Source organism: Cyanistes caeruleus, chromosome Z (assembly GCF_971803275.1).
Source record: "Cyanistes caeruleus chromosome Z, bCyaCae1.hap1.1, whole genome shotgun sequence".
Classification (NCBI taxonomy): domain Eukaryota; kingdom Metazoa; phylum Chordata; class Aves; order Passeriformes; family Paridae; genus Cyanistes; species Cyanistes caeruleus.
In genome coordinates, this window is record NC_141732.1 from 61,068,292 (window position 1) to 61,091,232 (window position 22,941).

The 22,941-nt window shown below is 44.2% G+C and overlaps 1 protein-coding gene and 1 long non-coding RNA gene across 2 annotated transcripts; one reads left to right on the forward strand and one right to left on the reverse strand.

Moving 5' to 3' along the window:
- Positions 1 to 99: 99 nt before the first annotated feature.
- Positions 100 to 1,997, reverse strand: LOC111941537 (uncharacterized). The gene is made up of 2 exons (XR_002870093.2): positions 1,855 to 1,997; positions 100 to 240 (listed from the first exon to the last, which is right to left on the reverse strand). It is a non-coding gene; the product is annotated as an uncharacterized LOC111941537 (long non-coding RNA).
- Positions 1,998 to 9,195: 7,198 nt separating this feature from the next.
- On the forward strand, positions 9,196 to 12,442 carry HTR1A (5-hydroxytryptamine receptor 1A). The gene has a single exon (XM_023944676.2). It carries the CDS (start codon positions 9,335 to 9,337, stop codon positions 10,571 to 10,573), a length of 1,239 nt encoding a protein of 412 aa, XP_023800444.1. The 5' UTR covers positions 9,196 to 9,334; the 3' UTR covers positions 10,574 to 12,442.
- Positions 12,443 to 22,941: the final 10,499 nt, after the last annotated feature.

Below are 22,941 nucleotides of genomic sequence, written 5' to 3' on the forward strand. Positions count from 1 at the left end.
CGAGTCATCCCAGTATGTTCCCGTGATAGAAGCCACTATAGGGGAGGATGCAGCCACAGTTTAAAACACGAATCCCAAAATGAACATACAAGACTTGCATAAGTAAGAGAAGGGGTAATTATTTTTCCCTGTGGTCCTCTGCTGTGTGTTTAGGGCCAGATATATTATTAACCTGAATGATATTGCAGACACAAAGAGTCATAAGTGACATCTTCTGCAGCTGTAGTGTCTCCCATTGTCCTGCAATAAATAAAAATAAATAAAAGCAAATTTATCCCCATGATGACAATGTTAATCTGATAAACAAAAACAGTATGTGCATTTATGCAGGAACACTTTTTGTTTGAAAAGCCTTAGCCAGCATAATTACTTACTACAGTCTTTGCACAAACAGAAATGGAGAACAAGCAAAATGCAATTGAATTCAAGGGTGAAATCATAATATTGATTTCTTACTAAAATGGAATACAGTGCAGAAGAGGACTGATAGAAAGTGAACAGTAGATGTGTGGCTCCAGTGTTAATGTTCATGGAGTCATCTTTAGAAAAATCTAAGAATAACTTTGTACAGTTAATGAATAAACTACATTTTTTTCTTAGCTTACATAATCAGTGTTGAGTGGGGAAAAATAAAATATCTCACAGGGGAAGAAATAAAAAGGCTTTTGCCATATTCCTATTTCTTCTAAAGGATATGGACAGAAACAGGTAAAAACTGGCATTTTACTCTCCCCTCTGGAGAAGTGGAAAGACAGAATTAATTGGTCCTCTCAGGGACATAATTCTACTCTTCTTTACAGTAATGCAATTGTGATTGCACCAGACTACAGGTTAAAAAAAGCTCGTCTAGCTTTTCATGACTAACATAAAATTTGTCTTATCAAGAAAAACAGTGATGAACCTTGAGGGATACATGATGTACTGGATGCATAAAACATATCGTGACTCTTTTGTAAGAACAGTCATTAAGAGAAAATCATTGGAAAGAATGGGGAGGAAGGGTCTGGTTTATTAAAATTTTGTTAACACCTTGCTTTCAGTTGTTTCTTGTTTTTGCTTTTGTTTTTGTTTTTGTTCTTAATAGTGGCAAAGATAGAGGTGCTACAGTGATGAGTTCTTTAATGTAAGTTATTTGAGACAGCCTATAACCAAACAGGTAAGCTTCTAGCTTTGCAACTGAGTTCATTGCAAGATGTGCGTATGAGCAAGATTTTATCTCCCAAAAAGCCTACTTGTAAATGACGATTCCTAGAAGTTTTAACAGGATATAGCACTACAGTTACACAGCTGTAATGTGCCAGTCAGAGAGTATGGAGGGTCTCAAAATCTGATCTCATCTGTTTAGGTGATACTAAAACCAAAGGACCCCTGCTTAGGTGATCTCAGAGTAAAAGAACCCATCAGTTTTTACTTATTTTGAACTTAACTGAGTGACAACAGAAACTCTGCAGAGGGAGTTCAGATGACTCAACTAGAAAGGGAATGTTGAATGTCTGCAGCATGTGTGGTGGAGGTCCTGAGAGAACAGAAATTTTGCTTAGAGTTTAGGAATTCATCAAGAGTGATTAATGGGATAGGAGACCAAAGGGACAAAAACAAAACAAAACAAACAAAAACAATGGGAAAGAATTGATGTCATCAAGAATAGCATCAACCCCCAAGATATAGCATGAAACCACCTGTACTCTTTCACTAGAGTTAGGATTTGATCAAATCTCACTTCAATGTAGTTTCATGAGCTTTCTTCCATTGTAGCAGACAGAATCTGTCTTATCTTGATAGTAAACTCAATGATTAGGTTATATAATGTGTTACTCTTTTTGTGCTTCCATATGCCATGATTTGCCAAAGTACCTATTTGCTCTCATTGTATGGTTTCCTTTGCTGATCTCTTTTAAGGCCATCTGGTGAATACAGTGGAAATGAGGTTGGGACAGTGGCCTGGCCTTCTTCACTGTTTGCTTCCATTGTCAACCTAAGAGAGCCCACATTGTTGCTGTGATGAGTACTGAGAACTGATTGTTTCCTAGCAACACTGAGGACACATCTAAGATCTGTCTGGATTCACAGACAGAACTATGTCCATCAGGTTTATTTCAAACTGGCTTAATCCCATACAAACACAGCCAAGACAAGGTAGCACTGCTGCCTTTCATCACTCTGTATCCAAAGCCCCTGGATTTTTAAAACTGCTTGAAAAGAGATTATTTCCAGAGTTTTCTAGCTCTGCTGATGTAACTGGGTAGCTGAACTTCTTTGGTAAGAGCAGGCTAAGAAACACTCTTCTTAATATTTGATCATGGAAGGATTAAGAAGCTGCATGCTCAAGGTGTCAGCTTTTGCCGATCTGTTTTTAGTGGGTCACTCAATTTGTTACATAGGAACACCAGGTAATTAACTTAACCTGAAGCCTGTTTAGGGTGCTCAAACAATGAAACTTAAGCAACCGTTAATGAACCTTTATAAACTGGCAGCAGATAGGGGATGCTGCTGAGGGGGCATTTCTGCCTTATGCTATTCCTGGCTGTACACTCCAGTTGCCCCAAGTACTAACATTTTTGCATGGCACAGAAAATGTACCAGGAAAACTCATAAAGAAAAAGGAGGCACTGGCAGCTGAGTAATTCCTCAAGAGCACATTTACTTCCAACAACAAACCCCACAACTTTTCTCCCTGACAAGGCCCCAGATTCTTTGGAATACATGGTGGTTTACTACTGTGCCAGCTAATGCCCTAGGTAAAAGAGATTAATAGATCAGCAAAGACAATATCCTCATGGCCTTTGTCAATGTCACTTTAAAAGCAGAGTCTGTGTGGGCCTCTCTAACTCCATGTGACTCATCTCTGTGTAGATAAAACAAATTGTTTTTCATTTGAAAGTTTTTTTTTTAAACTTTGTTAGTTTGCAAAGACAAGACATTTATTCTCTGTACATCAGCCCTACTTTTTCCAAGCTGTATTTTTCAAATAATAGTATTATATTAATTTCAATGTGAAAAAATTGAAATGAAACCATAATAACATATTTTTTACAAAACTGACGTGGATTAATACACTACTGAACTGCAGCTCAACTACTGTTGAGCTTTGTTGATAAGGAGACAGCAATGCTACGTAATTTACTTTTTATCTAATGTAGTATTGAAGTTCTGAAATTATAAGAGCAGAAGTCATCAGTAGTTATACCTGCAACTCAACCTCAATTGTAAGATTCATATACCTTAACTTCGTTTTGGAAAATACTGATAAACTCATTTAGATTTGCCTGATAGTTAAAGGTGAGGCCTGTAGAGGTCTACCTAGAGATATTTTTTCATAACTTATTGTTCTTATAGAATAATTTGTTTCTTTGTCTCCTCTGAAGGGAAATACAATGCATATGAAAAAATGTCAGAAATTATCTTTGCAATAAAATTCTTTAGAGCATAAATCTCCTTAAACTAAAATTTATTAGAGAGACTTTTAATGTGAATTGTATTAAATTCATTCTCACTTAGAAGCTAGTCTTTTTTTGGAGGAAGAGCATGGGGTAGGGATAACAAACCAAAAATCTTCAGTGTGTCTGCAGAAATGTATCCATAAATAAAGTCACTGATGAGATAAAAACTAGAAATTATTGCAAAGCTTGGAATATATTGGCACTCCTTGTTTAAAAAGTTATGCAAATATTGTATAAAACCTGTGACAATTGACTAAGATCTAGAATACTTAGAATATTTGCAGAATATGTATTTTCTGCAAATAGTTCAAGGTAGTTATGTATTGTATAAGATGATTGTGAATGTTAATAGATGAAACATCTTAATTAGCCACAATAAAAAGTCTGATTTAACTCAGAAGTTCCTCAGTTCTAGTCAGTAATTTTAGAATTGTATATTGGATGTTACTAAGATGATTTATGTTGCAAAAATTGAGAAAATATGAATTGCGAGTGAGTATTTTAATTAGATTGCAAATATCAGAACAGAGTTTTTAAAAAAATCATTCAGGCAATATTCTGGATTCTTGGGACTGCATTGCACCACACTGTACACAGTGATTCTTAACCAGCTCCTAATGTGCCAGTTCTGTGCACTGCTGCCCCTTGTCTCTGACACAGATGTGCTGATAAAAACCTCAGTAGAGCTGGAACATTGCTTTGTTCCCCACAGCATGATTAGAGATGACTAAGTAGATTCTCCCAGAGTTTCTCTAGTAGATTCTCCCAGAGTTTCTCTGGAGTCAAATTCATGCTTAGCAGCTTTAGTATCAAGAATGTGCACAAATGGTTAAAAGACATTCTCACAGCTCTTCCTTCATCACAGCTGCACTGTGTTACAGAAGGGGCAACACAGAAAATACAACGAAAATTCAAGTTTTCACAGAACACCAAAATCTGAGAAGTTGCCGTAAACTTACAAAAACTTATGTTCAAACAAACATGCTTGATAGTCTCTTTACTTCGCAGAGGGAAAATATGAAAGAAAATATATCTTAAAATTTATCTTTTACTTCAGGGCTTGCATAAAAGCTGTCCCATGATTCAGATAGTAGGCATCTCTAGTAACAGTTTTGCTTCAGTGATATTGCTTGAATATACATGACACTCATTTTAGATTAAATGTTTACCTACTTTTCTATTACTTCTAAGAGTGTGAGGTGAAATGGTTTATCCCTTTTTGCGAGCCCTGCTGAGTTATGCTGTAATTTTAGTTACTACTGTAAGTGCTCGGCAGAGAAAGGCAAAAGTACAAAATAAATATGCGTGTATGCTATAAATAGTTTCTGTCTTTAATAAGAATGATGAGCCTAAGAGTTGCTGTAAGGTAGCTGAATGGCATGAGAATAGGACACAGGAACTTGCCATCAGCCCACTGTTTTCTATTATGACAGTGCCAAGTGGAAATCAATAGAAAATATGGTCAAATACATTCATTTCAGCATTCTGAGATGGTAGTTATTCTTGCTGCTTACAGATTATTCCTCTGGGTTGACAGACACAGATTACTGATCTGGTTCTAAGTATAAAATAAAGAGGGAACAGAAATCTGACTGGCTTTGGTGCAGAGCCACCAGAAGCCGAAATCGCAGGATGTGAACCCAGCTGTACCATCCTCAAGGCATCTCAAAGCCATGAAGCAGTGCTGCTGCTTAGACATGTCTGGTATGGAGCTAACAGACCTTTCCAGCCTGACCTTGGGTGCCATTGATCTGTGTTAGCAGAACTGGGAGTGTTAAGGAGCAGCTTGAGAGATATCTCAGTATTTTCCAGCACCAAACTCAGCGCTGAAGGTGTGTGATGTGCTCATGCTACAGTCTCTGTTAGACCTCAGGTGATTCTTGCAGAACCACAAGAATGTCTCATTGCTGCACAGCTCCTAGTGGATTGCCAGGTTGCCAGCTCTTGGCTGTGTGGACAATTACCCAGCCCACTTCCATGCTCCAAAAGAGGAATAAATATTACAATGGCACAAAGGTGATTCAGAAGTTGAAAATTTATGCTTCATTGTCGTGTTATTGTACTGTCTTTGTAGTGTATTTATTCTGATTAGACTAATTGTAGGATTCATTTATTTTTTCCCTGTTCAGAAGTATAAGTTTGACTATCCAGGATTTCACAAACTAGCTATACTCAGAGACAGGACACTGGGAACTGTTCTGCTACTGGTATCAAAAGTCACTTAATTTCCTAGCTGATTCATTTTGTCCACAAAATCAGGACTAAACAGTTTACCAAATCTGGACTATTTTGATCCTCAATTCCTTGGCTCAGAGCTATCAGTTACAACACTAGCTTTAGCCTTAAGATTTTTGGTCACATTTTAATATCTTTTGGTCTTTTACAGGAGAAAGCTTAAATTTTTAAAACTACCGTGAAATATTTGGTGCTTTATGAAATGTGGGAACAAATATCCTGAAGTGGATCTTACAGCTGAAATTCATGTCCTTGTGTGAAGAGGTCAGGTTTCAATGATAGAGCCACTTCAGACATTAAGTTCTTGTTTGCTTTTCTTTATTTTAAAGTTACAGCTGTTTCTCGGAAGGTTTTGAACTGTGTGGAGTAGTAAGAATTCCCTTTGACTAGACTTTTAAGATGCCTAAATGGAAAATTCAAGAAGGCACTATTTGGAAGCTTGCCTCATGTCACTTGTTTCCTTTCATCTTTCTGGAGCTTCTCTCACAGAAAACTGTACACACTCTTTAATTTCAGTGACCTGAAATATTTAATTCCCTTCTCTCTCTAGTTCCTTAACCCTTTCATTTTGAAAGCATTATTGGAATATAATTTCTTGAATATCACAAAGAGTGTATTTTATCATGGTGAAAAGTTAAAAAAAAATCCCCAAGATTCAAATCCTTTTCAAACCGAAGTCTAATGTGCAACCATGGGAACAAAATGCTATCATCAACTTGTGGCATTTCAGTTTTACTTTGACAGATAGATAATGCTGTCATAATCTGGGACCATCAAAAATATGTAGCCTCTTCTTTTCTATTTTTGAAAAGTGTAGAATGAAATTTCTCAGAAAAGAATGTTCTGACACCACTGTTAATGCTTTCATTTTTGTACTTACTGAGGACCCCCTTGTTTGCTGCAGCTGTATCTTAACTGAATAATGTTAATGTTTTAATTTGACTTTTTAAGGCTCTGCATGTTAAGTTTTCATATACTCTCAAGTCAGTTTGGGTTGTATGATATGGTTTTCCTTAAGAATTTGCATAAGTGCTTTACCTAGGTTATCTAAAGACAGTAGGACATCACTTAGTTGCCTAAAAGTTTAAGTTGTTTAAATGCTTAGTAGGATTAAAGAAACTCTCACATCAAAAGAGTGAATTTTCCCTTTGTCTGTATCTCCAACTCCCTCCCCTTCATCCATGGTTGTCTAAATTGCTTCTTAATTTAATTCAGAGAGAAATGATTTTCAAACCCTGGGAAAAAAAATTAAAAATTAAAGCCGATTTAAAGTATTTCAGTTAAAAAGGGATCCTGTGAAGGTTTTCTCATTGCGTTTCTCACCAAAAAGTATCTGGTATTGACTTCACTTGGCCGTGTCAGAATCTCTGGAAACTGTTTCCCCAAGAGCCCCCATCCTCTGTTGCTTTGAAACGCTAATTTCAAGATAATCTAATTAGGCTAATGACTTGTCCACGACCATTCAAGAAAGCTGGGAAAAATTTCCCTGCCGCTCAGACTCACATTTTTTTTTTATTAATTAATTAATTAATTAAAAATCAGGCTGATACTAAACAGCAAAAAGCACAAACTTTGATTTCACAGAAATGAAACCATGCCATGCACTTGAGGAGACATTAAAAAGAAAATAAATGTGCATAGTGAAGCTGTAGTGCATATTTATATGTAATAGACATCTATTACATTCCGTTTGTGTCTCAACAGTATTAAGTCTTCATTCAGCAGAGCACAGGGCTTGAAAATGTTAGGGCGATCGGCTGAGGCAACAGGCATGCAAGGGTGCAGCTCTGATCTACTAATCCAGCTAATCTCTATGCTTTGATGATTTACAGAGGGGGTCGCAAGCCTAGGGGCAGAGAAGTGCAGTCTCGACCCCTCGTGAAAAGGAACTGGCCGGAATCTGTCCAAGTGTTTTGAAGCTGTAAATTCAACTTGAAGTGTTGACTGAGAGAAGATGAAGGAAACCTGAGTGTGTGCAAAACTCTGTGAACCTCATCTCAAGTTTGATTGAGTTACAATCAGAAGATCTTCCTATTAAGCAATTACTTGTTTGGCTTTTTGCATTTACTGAGCTTACATGGCAGAATTACAGAGCAGAATGAAAGATCTCACATCACTAAAAATACTGAGCGGCAAGACAGTAGAAAACGTGTTAAAGGGTTGTGTTGGAGAACTTCTGTTTACCTTTCGTGGACAGAGTTAAGCCTATAAACAGCATCACTTTTTAAAATTATTTTTTAAGGACAAATTCTTCCCAGGTTTTTGATTGTTAATTCTACTTACTGTATAATAACTGATTCGCATATGATGTGCCAGTCTGACACTATCTTATTTAAGATTGTTCTCAGTAATAGGTTTCTCATTTCTCTTTCAGACACAACCTTTCCCCTCCTATCGGACTGAACTACAACCCACAACGCTTTTTGTCTTGGGATTTTTTTAGTAATTTTTGCCACTTCTTTTTGTTGCTGTCACTGATGTTATTGTCGCGAGAGGACAGTCATTTCTCTAGTGTGCTGTACTGTAATTCACCCGTCGGAGGGCCGGGGAGCGATGTTGCCGCTCCACCGAGAACCGAGCGGGCAGGCGGGCAGCCGCGCCGGCAGGGCGCTGGGCCGAGGGCATGAATCATCACCAGCTCGGCTTTCATGGCTACAGCGCTCGTCAGCGGCTGTCGGGCTACACAGGGATCCCTCCCGAGACACACACGAGCGCTGCCTCCCGCGCTCCCGCTTCCCTGCCCGGGCACGGCCGGCGCCGCTCTCCGGGCACCCCCGGCAGCTCGCTACGGCTCCCGGGCAGGGGAAAGGTCGAGCCGTGCGGCCAGGCCTGTCCCGTCCCGGCGGTGCCCGGCCGAGCCCCGCGCCCTCGGGCGGCCAGCGCCTGCCTGCAGGTGGCGATCGGCGCCTCCAGCGCCGCCCGCTCGGCACCCCAGCCCCGGGCAGCCCGGGCGTGCGCTGCCCCCCAGCAGCGGCAGTGCCTGCTCACGGAATGCCCTCTCGCCTTCCTTCCCTCCTCTCGCCTTCCCTCCTCTCCCCTCCGCCCGGCGCTCGTCCGGAGGGGTAGCCCGGAGTCACCGCTGCCGGGCGCGGAGCTGAGGAACAATTTGTGATAGAGCGGGGGATACGAGGGGGAGTCGTGGAGAATTTATCTGCGATGTCCCTCCAAACGGGAGGGGGCGAAGGGGAATGATATCTGCCCCCACCCGACGATGGCGACCCAGCGAGACCACCGCGGAAGCGGGGGGGAGGGGGTGGACGGGGAGGGGCGAGAGTGAGGAGGGAGGGAGGGGAAGGAGAAAGCTCGGGGAGCGCGGAGAGGCAGAGCAAGGGGGAGCGGCGCGGGAGAGCGGCAGGGCGAGGGGCAGAATCTCGGCAAGCGGCGGCAGCAGGGCCGCCCCCACGGCGCGGGGCTGCGCGCTGGGCAGAGGCGGCGGGGATGGGCGGGCGCGGGGCGGCTCCGCCAGCCGCCGTCCTCCGAGCTTCGGCCGCCTCCCGCCGCGCTATATAGGGGAGGGAGGGGTGGTGGAAAGGGGGGTGCCCGGCGTGGCCAAACCGCACGGGGCGCCGATGCCTCCTGCCAGGGGAGCGCACAAGTGACCGGCATCTCTTCCCATGTCTGTCTCCTGAAGCGACACCCCCCCCCATCCCCCGCCCGGCATGGATGTGACCAACAACACTACCTCCCCAGCTCGCTCCCCCGAGGGGACAAGCGGCCCCGGCCTCGCCGAGGTGACCCTGGGCTACCAGGTGCTCACCTCTCTGCTCCTGGGCACGCTTATCCTGTGCGCCGTGAGTGGCAACGCCTGCGTGATCGCAGCCATCGCCCTGGAGCGCTCCCTGCAAACCGTGGCCAACTATTTGATCGGCTCGCTGGCCGTCACCGATCTCATGGTGTCCGTGCTGGTGCTGCCCATGGCGGCCCTCTACCAGGTGCTGAACAAGTGGACGCTGGGGCAGGTCACCTGCGACATCTTCATCTCTCTGGACGTGCTTTGCTGCACCTCTTCTATCCTGCACCTGTGCGCCATCGCCTTGGACCGGTACTGGGCCATCACGGACCCCATTGACTATGTTAACAAGCGAACTCCCCGGCGGGCGGCCGTGCTCATCAGTCTGACCTGGCTTATCGGCTTCTTGATATCCATCCCGCCCATGCTGGGCTGGAGGACGCCGGAGGACCGCTCGAACCCCGACGCCTGCACCATCAGCAAGGACCACGGGTACACCATCTACTCCACCTTCGGCGCCTTCTACATTCCGCTTCTTCTCATGCTGGTGCTCTACGGTCGCATCTTTAAGGCGGCACGCTTTAGGATCCGCAAGACAGTAAAGAAAGCAGAGAAGAAAAAAATCGCTGACACCTGCCTCACTCTCTCTCCCGCCGCCGTGAAGAAAGGCAACGGGGAGCCCGGCAAGGGCTGGCGGCGGACTGTAGAGCCCAAGACCGGTGCTTGTGTCAACGGCGCGGTGCGGCAGGGCCAGGACGGGACCGCCCTGGAGATCATCGAGGTCCAGCACTGCAACAGTTCCTCCAAGACTCACCTGCCGCTGCCCAGCGAGGCGTGCGGCTCCCCACCGCCGCCCTCTTTCGAGAGGCGCAACGAGAAGAACACGGAAGCCAAACGGAGAATGGCTCTGTCCCGGGAGAGGAAGACTGTCAAGACCCTGGGTATCATTATGGGCACCTTTATCCTCTGCTGGCTGCCGTTCTTCATCGTGGCCCTGGTCCTGCCCTTTTGTGACAGTAAGTGCTACATGCCCGAGTGGCTGGGGGCAGTCATCAACTGGTTGGGCTACTCCAACTCCCTTCTCAACCCCATTATCTATGCCTATTTCAACAAAGACTTCCAAAGTGCTTTTAAAAAAATTATCAAGTGCAAATTTTGCCGGCAGTGAAGCCCACCACTCCGGGACGGGGCAAATGGGATCCTATTACTTCCTCCACCCGCCTGCCCCGAGCCGCAGTGCGCCCCTGCCCTGCCCCTGCACAGCGCCGTCCGAAGAGCGGGGGACTCCGGCACCCCGGCTCCGCTCAGCGCGCCCGAGTCACTCGCTTTCCGCCCACCGGACAAGCCCTGCGGGTCACAGCAGCGCTCCGCCGGGAACGAAGGGGGATGCCCGTCCCGGGAGGGCTCCGCGGCCGCCCTCGTCTCTCCCGGCCTCCGCTGCCGGGCGCCGGCGCTCCCGCCTCCCTCCCACTCTCCATCATTCTGGGTAGACTTAGGGTTTGCAGGTCGTTGCTTGTGGTGGCTGTAAACCACAGTGTCTGCCCGAGTAGCATCGGTAAAACAAAACCACCCTATGCAGGAAACCGCCGTGTCGGGGATTATTCTTGGATTTACGAGGCGACGGCAGTGGGACTGAGTCCGACCTCGGTCTGGCGGTGTGAGTATGGAGGCTGAGGGCGACTCCTCGAGGGGAGGAACGAGCTTTGGGCGCGTTTCTTCCCTGCTTGTGAAACCCTCAAGTGGATGTTCTTGGGGGAAAACCGCCTGTGTCTGGTAATTTCGCAAAGTACTTACAGCAACGTCCACGTCTGCGTTACGTGTGCCTGACAGCTCTTGTGGTATGCTAGGACCTGCCAGTCCACCGGGGTTGGGTTCCCTTTGTTACAACACAGGGAAATAATGGGACTTAAAACCCCAACCGCACGCCTCATTATATATGGAGATTTATGGGGATTATTTTTTTTTTTAAATGCCTTTGACCGAGTGTTTCCCAAGCAAGGAAAGGCTTGGCGCCGTGCGACTGTCCCTGAATACACCGCGCACGCAACGGCACAGGGAGTTTAAGCAGTAGCCTTTCTTTCTTTTTTTTTTTTTTCACTTTTTTTTCTTCTCTTCCTTAAGCCGCTTGAAAGTTTCTCCTGAGACGTTGCGGTTGCTTTGAAGGCAGTCAGCTGCGGCACATTTTGCTCGGGAGAAAAAAAAAAAAAAAAAAAAAAAAAGAGAAAGAAAGACAAACAACAACAAAACGATCCAAACCGATCAACCAAAACATTGCCATGTGCTCCGTGGCAGTAGGGGAGGGGCTGAGAGCATCAGCCAGCAGTAGTCGCAGGTGGGGAAAACAATGTCTCGTCGCAGACTGGGAAGGGACAGGCTCTCTCCTCTTCCGGGCGATCCCCGGCAGGGGTAAGCATGACCTTCCTCGCAATCTGAGAGCCACGGCCAGAAATAAGCAGTGTCCTGAGGGCTCTCCTGGACAGTCCCCGCGGCGGATCTGTAAGCCTCCGCCCGCATAGAGTCCCCCCTCTGCCGCTAGCCCAGCTGCTTGGTCCCGGGAAACGCGGTGTACTTCCCCTTCCCCGCCTAGCACGGGGTTGGGGCAGGGCTGCGTTGCCCGCCGCAAAGCCCCTCTGCCCGTCCTGCCCCTCCACTGCCGTGCCCATGCCTCTCCCTCCGGCTGTGGCCGGGACCTGGGGCCGCTTTCGGCCCGGGGAGGAGGGAAAGGCGCCGGGCCGGATATCGGCACTGGGCCGGCTGCCGCTTACCCCTGCGACGGGTTGCCTGGAATGAATGCTTGACCAAATATATATATATATATATCTATTTTTCCTGTTTATTTTTGTGTAATCTGTGTTGCTTGTAAGTAAAAGGGAATGTGAAATATGTGTGTCACGTAAATGTAAGTGTCCAGTAATTTCTGAACTTCAACCGCTTACATTAAACGAAAATAGTGCTTTTGACAACCTCCGATATGTAGCTGGTTTTCTGAAAATCTTATTTGGCCTCATTTTCGCAATTAAAGTGATCTTTGATCTTATCTCTTCTTTGATCACTCCTAACCACGCGCGTCCTAGATGTTCTCTTAAGTGTCGGAGTGTCAGAGGAGTTAGCCTAGAGCGATTAGAGACGAAACTGCTCCTGGGGGTTCAGGTGCCCGGTGACTTTGGGATTACCCCGCTCGGCGGGCGGGCCTGGGCAGAGCTGCCGGGCAGCCCGGGACAGCGAGCGGGGACGGGAGGGCCCGTAAGCGCCGGCGGTGTGTGGGGATTGCTGCTGTGTCCAGCAAAGGAGGGGTTTGCTTCTCTCAGTGCCTCCTTCCTTGGATCCTGCCGACTCCACATCGGCTCCTGCACGTTTTGCCTTTTCGCAGTTTCTTTTTTTTTTTTTTTTTTCTTTTTAAACCTTCCTGTAAACTTGGCGGCAATGTGTCAGCTGGGACAGCGTGTCCGCCCCCCGGTCCCGCACGATAGACCGCGCGGGGTCCCCGCTGCTCTGCGGGGACTGGCTCCTGACTTCGGGGTGGGGCGGGACGGGACGGGACGAGGCCACTCGACTTGTTCGAGAGCTCTGGAAGCTGGGCGCACCCCGAGCCGCATGCGACAGGGCGGCCAGAGGGGTGCCCCTTTGTGTGCTCGCTGTATCCCCTCGGCGCGCCCGCGCTGCAGGGCTGCGGATGGCGGGGGACGAGGGCTCCCCCGAACGCGCGCCGCGGGCAGTCTGGCTCCAGGCGAGCCGGCGCCTTCTTGGGAGTCCCGGAGCCTGGAAGCGGAACCGCCTTCGGCTGGCACCAGCAGGCGGAACGCGCCGTTTCCTGCCCACCTCTGCCCCTGTTTCCCCGCGCGGTCTCCGTCCGCTCCTTCCGAGGACAGGACGCTGGGGAGCGGCCCCGCACCCCGCCACCCTCCGCGGGGCAGCGGGTCCGCCACCAGCCTCTCACCTCGCCCTCTCTCCGGACCGTGGCATGGCCACACGGGCCGGACCCCGGAGACTCCAACGCTGGGGAGGCAGCCGCGGTGCCATGGGCGGCTCCACCGCTTCCCCATCGCTCCCGACCTCGCGGCGCTCCTCCAGCCACGATGGAAGAACCAGCCCAGACCTCCATGGGACTGTTTCTCTGAACAGTTTTAAGTTTCTCATTCCTTCTGTTGCCTCTTTTTTTTTTTTTTTTTTTTTTTTTTTTTTTTAATATTTTCCTCCTTTGCAATAAATTCTATAGTGTGGACGAAACTATCAACTTTAAAAAATGGAGCTTTTTGTTTCTGTACTGTGATTTTCAAACTCTTAATTTGATTTCCACTACAATTTAAGAGAAACCCAATAAAATCAAATCCCTAAAAACCAACTCACCAACCTAGTGTTTTTTTAAGAGAGAAATCCATTTTGCATTAAATCAATATTTGTGGTTAGCTGCAGTATTTGGTCCGCTACCAAGCAACGTTCCTGCAGTTTAGACAGGTTCATTTCAGTTTTAAAGGTCCTATGGAAGTTCAAACAATGAATAAAAAAAATCCAAATAGCAAGCAAAAGATTTTATATTTTAAACAGAGCCATAGAAAAATTAGATTTAACTTCAGTCAGTTATGAATATGTAAAATGGGTACAGATATAAAGGCTTATCTTCCTTTAAAAATGCCTCTTTAGACTGCTGTGAAACAAGAAGAGGGTTTCATAACTCTAAATTATCTCTGTTCTTTGGCTCCAGTTGAGGCTGAATTTGGGACTGAATCACACATCTGACAAGAAGTGCTGGCAGAGCAATTAAAGTATACTTACACTGGCCAACAGTATTTATGGTTGGGACTAGAGGGATGAACACACATAGGTATAAGGAAAAGGCATGTAGACTTAAGGTGGTTTCATCCAAACTGCAAAATAGATTTTGAGACCATAAAATTTCGTCTGTTTAAATAGAAACTTTCAACATAAAATTCTTGATAGGCTTTTTTTCCCCTCACTCAGTCCCATCCTGACAGAAACATACCTACTAAAAACAACAAAACCCCTCAAACCAATGTCCCTAAATATCCTCACAGTTAAAAAATCTGGTCTCTAGGATCCGCAGTTTCAAACATTTTTCAGGACAACCTTGTGAATCTTGCACTAAAACACATAGAAAAGTTATTCATCGCCAGAGAGAAGAAAGAAAATGATGATGCAAGTAAATTTCTGTTTTATAGCTGCCCAATTTTAACAGATTCAGTTTTAACAGTGACGGTGACAATGATGACCCTTTTATATGTGGCCAGAGAAAACCCAAAATGGCTATAATGTAGCATGCTAACAGTCCTGTTATCTCTCTAGAATATCTAGATATCTAGATATCTAGATATCTAGAAATGATCACATGTCTCAGAGTTTTGGGAACAATAGCGTCTTCTGTATTTTTGGATCTCAGTCCAAGTCTCCCTGTTTGGGTATATGCTGCTATGAGCCTCACCTTACCATGCTGCCCACAGCTGAGCTCGTGTTCTCTCTGAGTAACCAGTGTGACTTCAGGGGCAGTTCCACAGCATGAAATATCTTCTGTTGGACTGGAAGCAAAAAACTTTTGGTGAATAATCCTTTCCACAGCCAGAATTTACTCTAAACTATATAATGTAATGGGGTATTTTCTTGACTTTGGGCAGTGAGTGATGCAAGATTCACTTACCTCTTGACTAAAAAATGCTCAAGCACACAGAGAACTCTACTTACATGTGGCCACAAGTTCCAGCCTTGCAAATGTCTGTCCCAAGTTAGTTTCTATTGTCCACTAGAATGAAGATGAAGGATAGGAGACAGATGGATTATAAAATATTCTAAAAATTACTAAACCTGAAAAAAATTTGATCAGGCAACAAAATTCCAACCTAACCAAACCCAACTGAACCCAAACCCAGAACCCTACAAATACACCCCTCCCCCCGCCCCCCCCCCCCAAAAAAAATCAGATGCACACGGCCATCCAAATATATTCTGAAATCTTCACAGAACTGCTGAATATAGTGAGTTATTTCTTTAAAAAACCCAAAACATTTCTTGCAAAAAACCAAACTGGAAGAAATTGAAAAAGGTACAGGAGTCATGTTGAAAATGCTAGCCAGCACAAGCAGAGGTCAGTATTTCCTCCTGTTGTAACAACATCTTTTTTTATTATTTGTACCAAAAGGCACTTGAAGCATCTTTTGCTATTAACCAGAGTCAATATAATCCTTTCAAACTGACTTTCACATTTCAGAGCTATTTACACCCACTGCTGAGCCATAGGTTATGTACACACAGGAGCAATGACAATGATGTAAGATAAAGGTGTTGTCTGTAGCCTGTTTTAACTTGTGCCTTGTTCTTACCTCTTGGCATCCCCACTGTGATTGGTTTGGTGGGCAGACATAGGTCTAACGGATTTGGTACAGAATGCATAATGTACCAAATTCTGTGAGTATCATACACCATATGCTATACCATTTCACACATATCCTCACTAGTGAATACCATGTGTAATCCAGTATTTAAAGGGAAATCTGCTTGGTGAGTTGACTTGTTCTGTAGTCTTTTTTTCAAGTGGCACAGAGAGAAAATGTCTCTCTTCATTCTGATATCAAAACACATGGCTATGATTTTAAACTATCCAGTGCCTATATATATACACACACACACACACATACAAAATTTATACAGTGGTCCTCTGCTTGAACTTCTATAGTCCAATATGGTCCAAGCATAAATTTTTGAATCAAAGTGAGTTGTGAAATATATGGAAAGCTATTTACTTTTACATGTAAATATTATGTCTTTGGAGTCAGGATCTCAGTAGAAGACAATTTCTGGTTGGCCTTTGGAAGAATGCTTCCTGGTGAAGTGAAGGTGGTTTGGATTTGAAGACACACAAACCGATGAAAACAGCACCTGGACCACACTCAGAGTGCTTGTCTGGCTGCCTTTAACCAGACCAGGCTCAGGCAGTGGTTGTGGCATCGTCACGTCTCACACAGACCATATTCGGCTGGGTGTTGCCTTCAAATTGATGTTATTCAGTTGCCATCGTCTTCCAGCCGCTTTGCCTGACTACCCAGAAGTGGTGAAAACATGGGCAAAGTGCAGGTAAAAGCCCTGGGGAAAAGCTGGTGGTAATAGTCTTTAGGACTTGCTCTAGAGGGGTTTTTCTGAAATTTCAGTGTCCAAAAGGCAAGAAAGAAGCTGTCAGACAGTGAAAGCATTCAGGACAGAGAATCAGCTCAGCTACTTTCCATGGAGGAGCCTTGGTACTGAAACATATTTTCTGAAACTTACGCTCCTGAAATGAAGATGGCTACTCTCTCACATTGGGCAGATGATTACAAAACTCAGTCCAGGCCAGCACTGAGCCAAAGAGGGTCTGATCTCATCAAAGTGTCCATTGAAAATTGCCTCCGGAACACTTTGCCCTTTGCCTTTTCTCTACCCTGTGCTAACAACCACCACCAGCTTTGTGCATGCCAGTAGCTCCTTTCCATCTGTCTTTGAATGCTTATTCATTGTCTATATCCCAGCCTCAAGAAAAAAAAGTCAGGAAATTAATTGGTTCAAGTCTTTCTATTGAAGAACACTATTGTCTTCAAAAGAATTGCAGAGCCATTAATTCAGTTTATTATTTCTTGAGTCAGCTGATATGCTACCTTATTGTGACATAGCTAAGTCCACATACATTTAATCAAAGTACCATAGCGGTCCAAGAGGCAATTTCCCCCACTGTACTTCACTTACAGACAATTTTGTGAAAGTCCTTGAGCTAGTTGCCTGAACATGTAATTTTCAGTAGCCCTCGGGATTTATTTCCCCCATTTCCCATTCACAAGTCAGTCAATTTCTCAAAATTGCTGAGTAAAAGTTTTCTAGATTTTCAAATTACTACCATTAAATTGCTGTGAGATCTGCCTTTGAAGCCCCATTATCATCTGCAATTCCATAGACTTTTTTTAAAAATCGTATCTTCACATATTTCTATCCTGTCTTCACTAAGGGAGACAGAAGGGACCAATCATTCTTTCTCTTTCTCTCCATCAACCCCCTTACTAATAGTGAAAGTAGCCTCTTACTGTTTGTGGCTTTGTTAGACGGGATATGCAAAACAATGCTTCCTGATGGAATTCAAGGAACTGTATGCGGAATGTTTTTGAGCATATTACAAATTTTCACAGTATCACAACAGAATGTGATTTGTTGTAAAAGGCTACTGTAGCAATATAAAATGAATCTTTGAATTATTGAAATGAAAGACAGGTAACATCTGGTCTTACCTATATTCAGTCTTCTCCTTTATGAGCCATTCAATGGAGAAAAACATTTCAAGCAGTACAAAGTAGCAGCGATGTTTAGTGGCTTATGACACAGACACAGTTTATGTCCTTTAACACATTGTTAATACTGACATTACAAAATCATGCAAAAATAGCCACAGGAAACTTCATCACTCCCACTGAGATTTGCATACCTGAATATTTAATATGACAGCATTTATGAAGGAATATGTCAAAAATAAATATAGAAGTTACATGTGTAATTGAAGTATTTATAATAAATATAAATATAAATTATATATATATATATATATATATATATATATATATAAATACAAATAAAAAATATTTTCTATTTACTTGCAACATCCAAATCAGTCTACTGGTGCCCTAGGAAACTTTATTGAGCTGCTGAAGACGAAGATGATAACTTGCTAAGAGAGAAAATTAACGGTGGGTTATGAAGTAATCATAAATGCACCTGCTCGGCAACAAGCTGAGAACTTCAACAGCCTTCTGATATTACACATAGAGTGCATTTATTTTTCTCTAATACCTAAAGTTCAAGTGTTGAGTTTCCTCTTTGATCTGAAAACATTTTCATTTTCAGCATCTGTGTTTTCCAAAAAAAGGAAAAAGCAAAGGATAGTGACATATACCTTGGATGAAGAAATAATTACATTTTGTTCAAAGAACTTCCTCCAGACTTTGACCAAGAAAAGAGAGGAAAAAATATGCAAATCTTTACATTGTCTGTAAAGACTGCTGAAATTTATATGTGTGAATTATTTTGCTTTCTATTGTAATCTACTCTTTGTTACATTATTTCACTTTACTATTACTGCTACTTATCTTATGCATACTGTAAGCCCTAAAATCCACCCAGAAAAAGAAAGAAAAAATTCAATTTCTCCATAAAAAATATGCTTTTCACTCAAGGAGAATGCTTATCATAACCATCCATACTTGTTGAAACACAGCATAATGAATGAAATATTTTTTCCTCTTTTTTGTTGTCTCTGTGTAATGTACAATTTTACCAATTTGGTCTTGTAACACATAGTATCCTGGTAAATCTAGAGTTTTAGAGACAAATACTATGATTATTTTTCTGAAAGGCTGCTGGGTTTTGGCATCACAACTTCTGAATAGGGACAGTAGCTGCTGTAATGCGAATTTGATGTAGGACTGTAAAGTACATTGATACCACACACAGGACATCTTCTGGAAGTCATTCCAAAGGGAAGTGAACATAAAGTGCCAGCCTCTCCAAATGAGATAATCTTGTCTTTGTTGCATTCAAACCCCAAAGAATTGAGGAGTTCACATGTGAAACCAAGCTGCTTGGATTCCTCCCAGAGGGGAGTGCAGCTCATCATACTTTTGGTCAATACGTACTGAGCCAGGCAGTCCTGCTCTTGAGGTCAAGGTACCGACAGCTTCAGAGCTGGCTCCCATCATCCCTCAAGGTATATTCTAAATAAAACCAGAAAGTAAGAGCCACTCAGGTTAAGATACAGGTATGACAGCTGAAGTACCCTTGACATGAATACTGCAAAAGTCAGTGTTAGGATCCACTTACTCTTTGCCTTTAAGTAGAGGGTGAAGGGAGAAAACAAAATCTCTCTCCTTCCTTGCTACTTCATCCTCCTTTTCCTGAGGAAGCAGGTAAAAAAAGCAAATAGAGATCATGTCTGAGGAAGCCTAAATTTAGAATCTGAAAGCAGCCACTTCTATTGTATATTGAAAGTGTAATTTGAAAATAAAAAAAATACATTTAATTAAAATTTTAAAAAAATAATTATATTACCTTGAAAAAAGTTAGTTCTAATTTCATAAGATCTAATCTAGTAAGGTGATGATTGGTCAAAGGATGGACTCAATGAACTTGGAGGTTTTTTCCAATCTTAATGATTCTGTGATTCTGTAATTGAGCTATTACTTTGTTGTAGCACTTTAGACCCCTGTTGGTGAAAGTGATTTGGCTGTTCTGTGGGACTGCTTAGAAGCTCATCAGGAGAGTCAGAAGGGCAAGAGATAGGCAGCAGATCCAGTAGGAAATGAGTTTTGGTTTGAACTTGCCTGAAAACCTAAAAGACTGATAAAAAGAATGTTGTTTCCCAAGCTTGAAGATATGCTTGTGATTGGAATCACAAGGCACAGCAAACAAGATATATTTCATCCTTTGATGTCAGTAATGGTCAAGACAGCCCATGCAGCCTCCTCCCCTCCTTCTATTTCACCAGAAAATAAAAAAAATGACAGGAATCTAAATACTCTTTTTTTTCCCCAGTGCATACAAGAGAAGAATGCAGGAGAATATTACTAATTAATCCCTGTCCCCAACCATACGTAAGTTTAATAAAAAAAAGTATTACAGCAGCATGAAATTCAAATGCAAAACAACCCAGGGATATAGTCAGTCTCTGGAAGAAGGAATGAATTGCACACAGCACTAATGTCAGTTGAAGCATCAGTTATCAGACACATCATTCATGCTGGCATTTTAAAAAATCACATAAAATTTGATTTTTAAAAAATATTTTGTCAGTGTTCTTATTCTATTGGTTTTATACGTTAAGTATATAATTTAATGAAAATTTTGAAATTAATAGTAGTGTGCATGAAACAGGTCTCAATAGTGATGCCTGAGGCAAAATTCTTGTGTCTCAGAAGATACAATTTTGAGCACAAGAACTTTTGGTAAGAAATCTCAGGGGAGCGAATGGACCAGGATACTTTGGGAAAAAATTACCAAATTCTTTTCCCAGAGCAAAATTTTTCATGTTAACATTCATAGCCACCATGGGAGGGAAGGAAGGAGGGAAGGAGGGAAGGAGGGAAGGAGGGAAGGAGGGAGGTAAGGAGGTAAGGAAGTAAGGAGGTAAGGAAGTAAGGAGGTAAGGAAGTAAGGAAGTAAGGCAGGAAGGCAGGAAGGCAGGCAGGAAGGCAGGCAGGAAGGAGGGAAGGAAGGAAGGAGGGAAGGAAGGAAGGAAGGAAGGAAGGAAGGAAGGAAGGAAGGAAGGAAGGAAGGAAGGAAGGAAGGAAGGAAGGAAGGAAGGAAGGAAGGAAGGAAGGAAGGAAGGAAGGAAGGAAGGAAGGAAGGAAGGAAGGAAGGAAGGAAGGAAGGCAGGAAGGAAGGAAGGCAGGCAGGAAGGCAGGAAGGCAGGAAGGCAGGCAGGAAGGAAGGCAGGAAGGCAGGCAGGCAGGAAGGCAGGAAGGCAGGCAGGAAGGCAGGAAGGCAGGCAGGCAGGCAGGCAGGCAGGAAGGCAGGAAGGCAGGAAGGAAGGAAGGCAGGAAGGCAGGAAGGAAGGCAGGAAGGCAGGAAGGCAGGAAGGCAGGAAGGCAGGAAGGCAGGAAGGAAGGAAGGCAGGAAGGCAGGAAGGAAGGCAGGAAGGCAGGAAGGCAGGAAGGCAGGAAGGCAGGAAGGCAGGAAGGCAGGAAGGCAGGAAGGCAGGAAGGAAGGAAGGAAGGAAGGAAGGAAGGAAGGAAGGAAGGAAGGAAGGAAGGAAGGAAGGAAGGAAGGAAGGAAGGAAGGAAGGAAGGAAGGAAGGAAGGAAGGAAGGAAGGAAGGAAGGAAGGAAGGAAGGAAGGAAGGGCTTTTCCTACTCTGCTGCCAAATGTCAGAAAATGAATAATTCAGATGAAATACTCTGTCCAAGAAAGAGAGATTCAAATAGTTTAAGGGTCAATTAAAGACCAGGAGCTGGGCTCGCTGCCCACACTGAACCAGGATCTGATGGCTCTTTAGGTTTCTCGCCTTCTACTTGTCAATCTCATCCTTTGTAACCTCAGTTTGACACAGCTATTTCTATCAACACACATGGACTATACCTCAATCACCATGTTGGTAAAAAGCAAATATTAAAGAAAAAAAATTAGCATTTCTCCTTACTGTGTATGGCAAGTTTTAGAGCTGTTTCTGTTTTTCATGACTGTGATATCCTGCAGCTTGGAATACATCCCTTAAGAGATGAAAGATTTTTATCTCGAGCTGGATCCAGTATTTTCACAGAATAATAGAATCTCAGAATAGTTTGGGCTGGAAGGGGCCTTTAAGGGTCATGTAGTCCTATATCTCTGCCATGGGTAGGGACAGTTTGAGCTAGATCACTTTGTTCAGACCTCCTTTGAACATGACCTTGAATGAGCTCCAGGGTTGGGGCATCTATCACCTCTCTGGGCAACCTATTCCAGTTCTTCAAAATAACAGAATCACAGAATAACAGAATTAACTAGATTGGAAAAGACCTTTGAGATCATCAGTCCAACCTGTGACCGAACACCACCTCATCAACTAAACCATGGTACTGAGTCCCGCCTCCAGTCTTTTATTAAACATGTCCAGGAAAAGTGACTTCACCACCTCCCTGAACAGCCCATCCCAATGCCCAATCACTCTTCCAGTGAAGAATTTTTTTCTAGTGTCTAGCCAAAACTTCCTCTGGCTCAGCTTAAGGCTGTCCCCTCTCATTCTGTCAGTGGATGTCTGGGAGAAGAGACCAACCCTCACCTGGCTACAGCCTCCTTTCAGGCAGCTGTAGGGAGTGATAAGGTCTCTCCAGGATAAACACCCCCAGCTCCCTCAACTGCTCCTCACAGGACTTGTGCTCCAGACCCTTCACCAGCCTTGCTGCCCCTCACTGGACTTGATGGTCCAGCACCTCAACATCCTCCCTATAAACTGAGGGGCACAGAACGGGACACAGGATTTGAGGTGTGGCCTCACCAGTGCCCAGGACAGGGGGACAATCCCTGCCCTGCTCCTGCTGGCCACACTATTGCTGAGCCAGGCCAGGATGCCATTGGCCTTCTTGGCCACCTGGGCACAGTCTGGCTCATGTTCAGCTGCTGTCACCAGCACCCCCAGGTCCCTTTCTGCCTGGCAGCTGTCCAGCCACTCTGTCCCCAGCCTGTAGCACTGCAGGCGATTGCTGTGGCCAAAGTGCAGGACCTGGCACTTGGTCTTGTTAAACCTCATATTGCTGGACTCGGCCCATCTATCCAGCCTGTCCAGACCCCTCTGCAGAGCCCTTCTACCCTCCAGGTGATCAACACTCACACCCAACTTGGTGTCATCTGCTAATTTGCTGTGGCAGACTCAGTCCCCTCATCCGGATCATCAATAAAGATATTAAACAGGACTGGTTTTACCACCTTCATTGTAAAAAATTTCTTCCTTGTATCTAATCTGAATCTGATCACTTTTTTATTAAAACCATTTTCCCTTGTCCTATTGCAAGAGACCCTATTAAACTGTTCCCATCTTTCTTATAAGCCC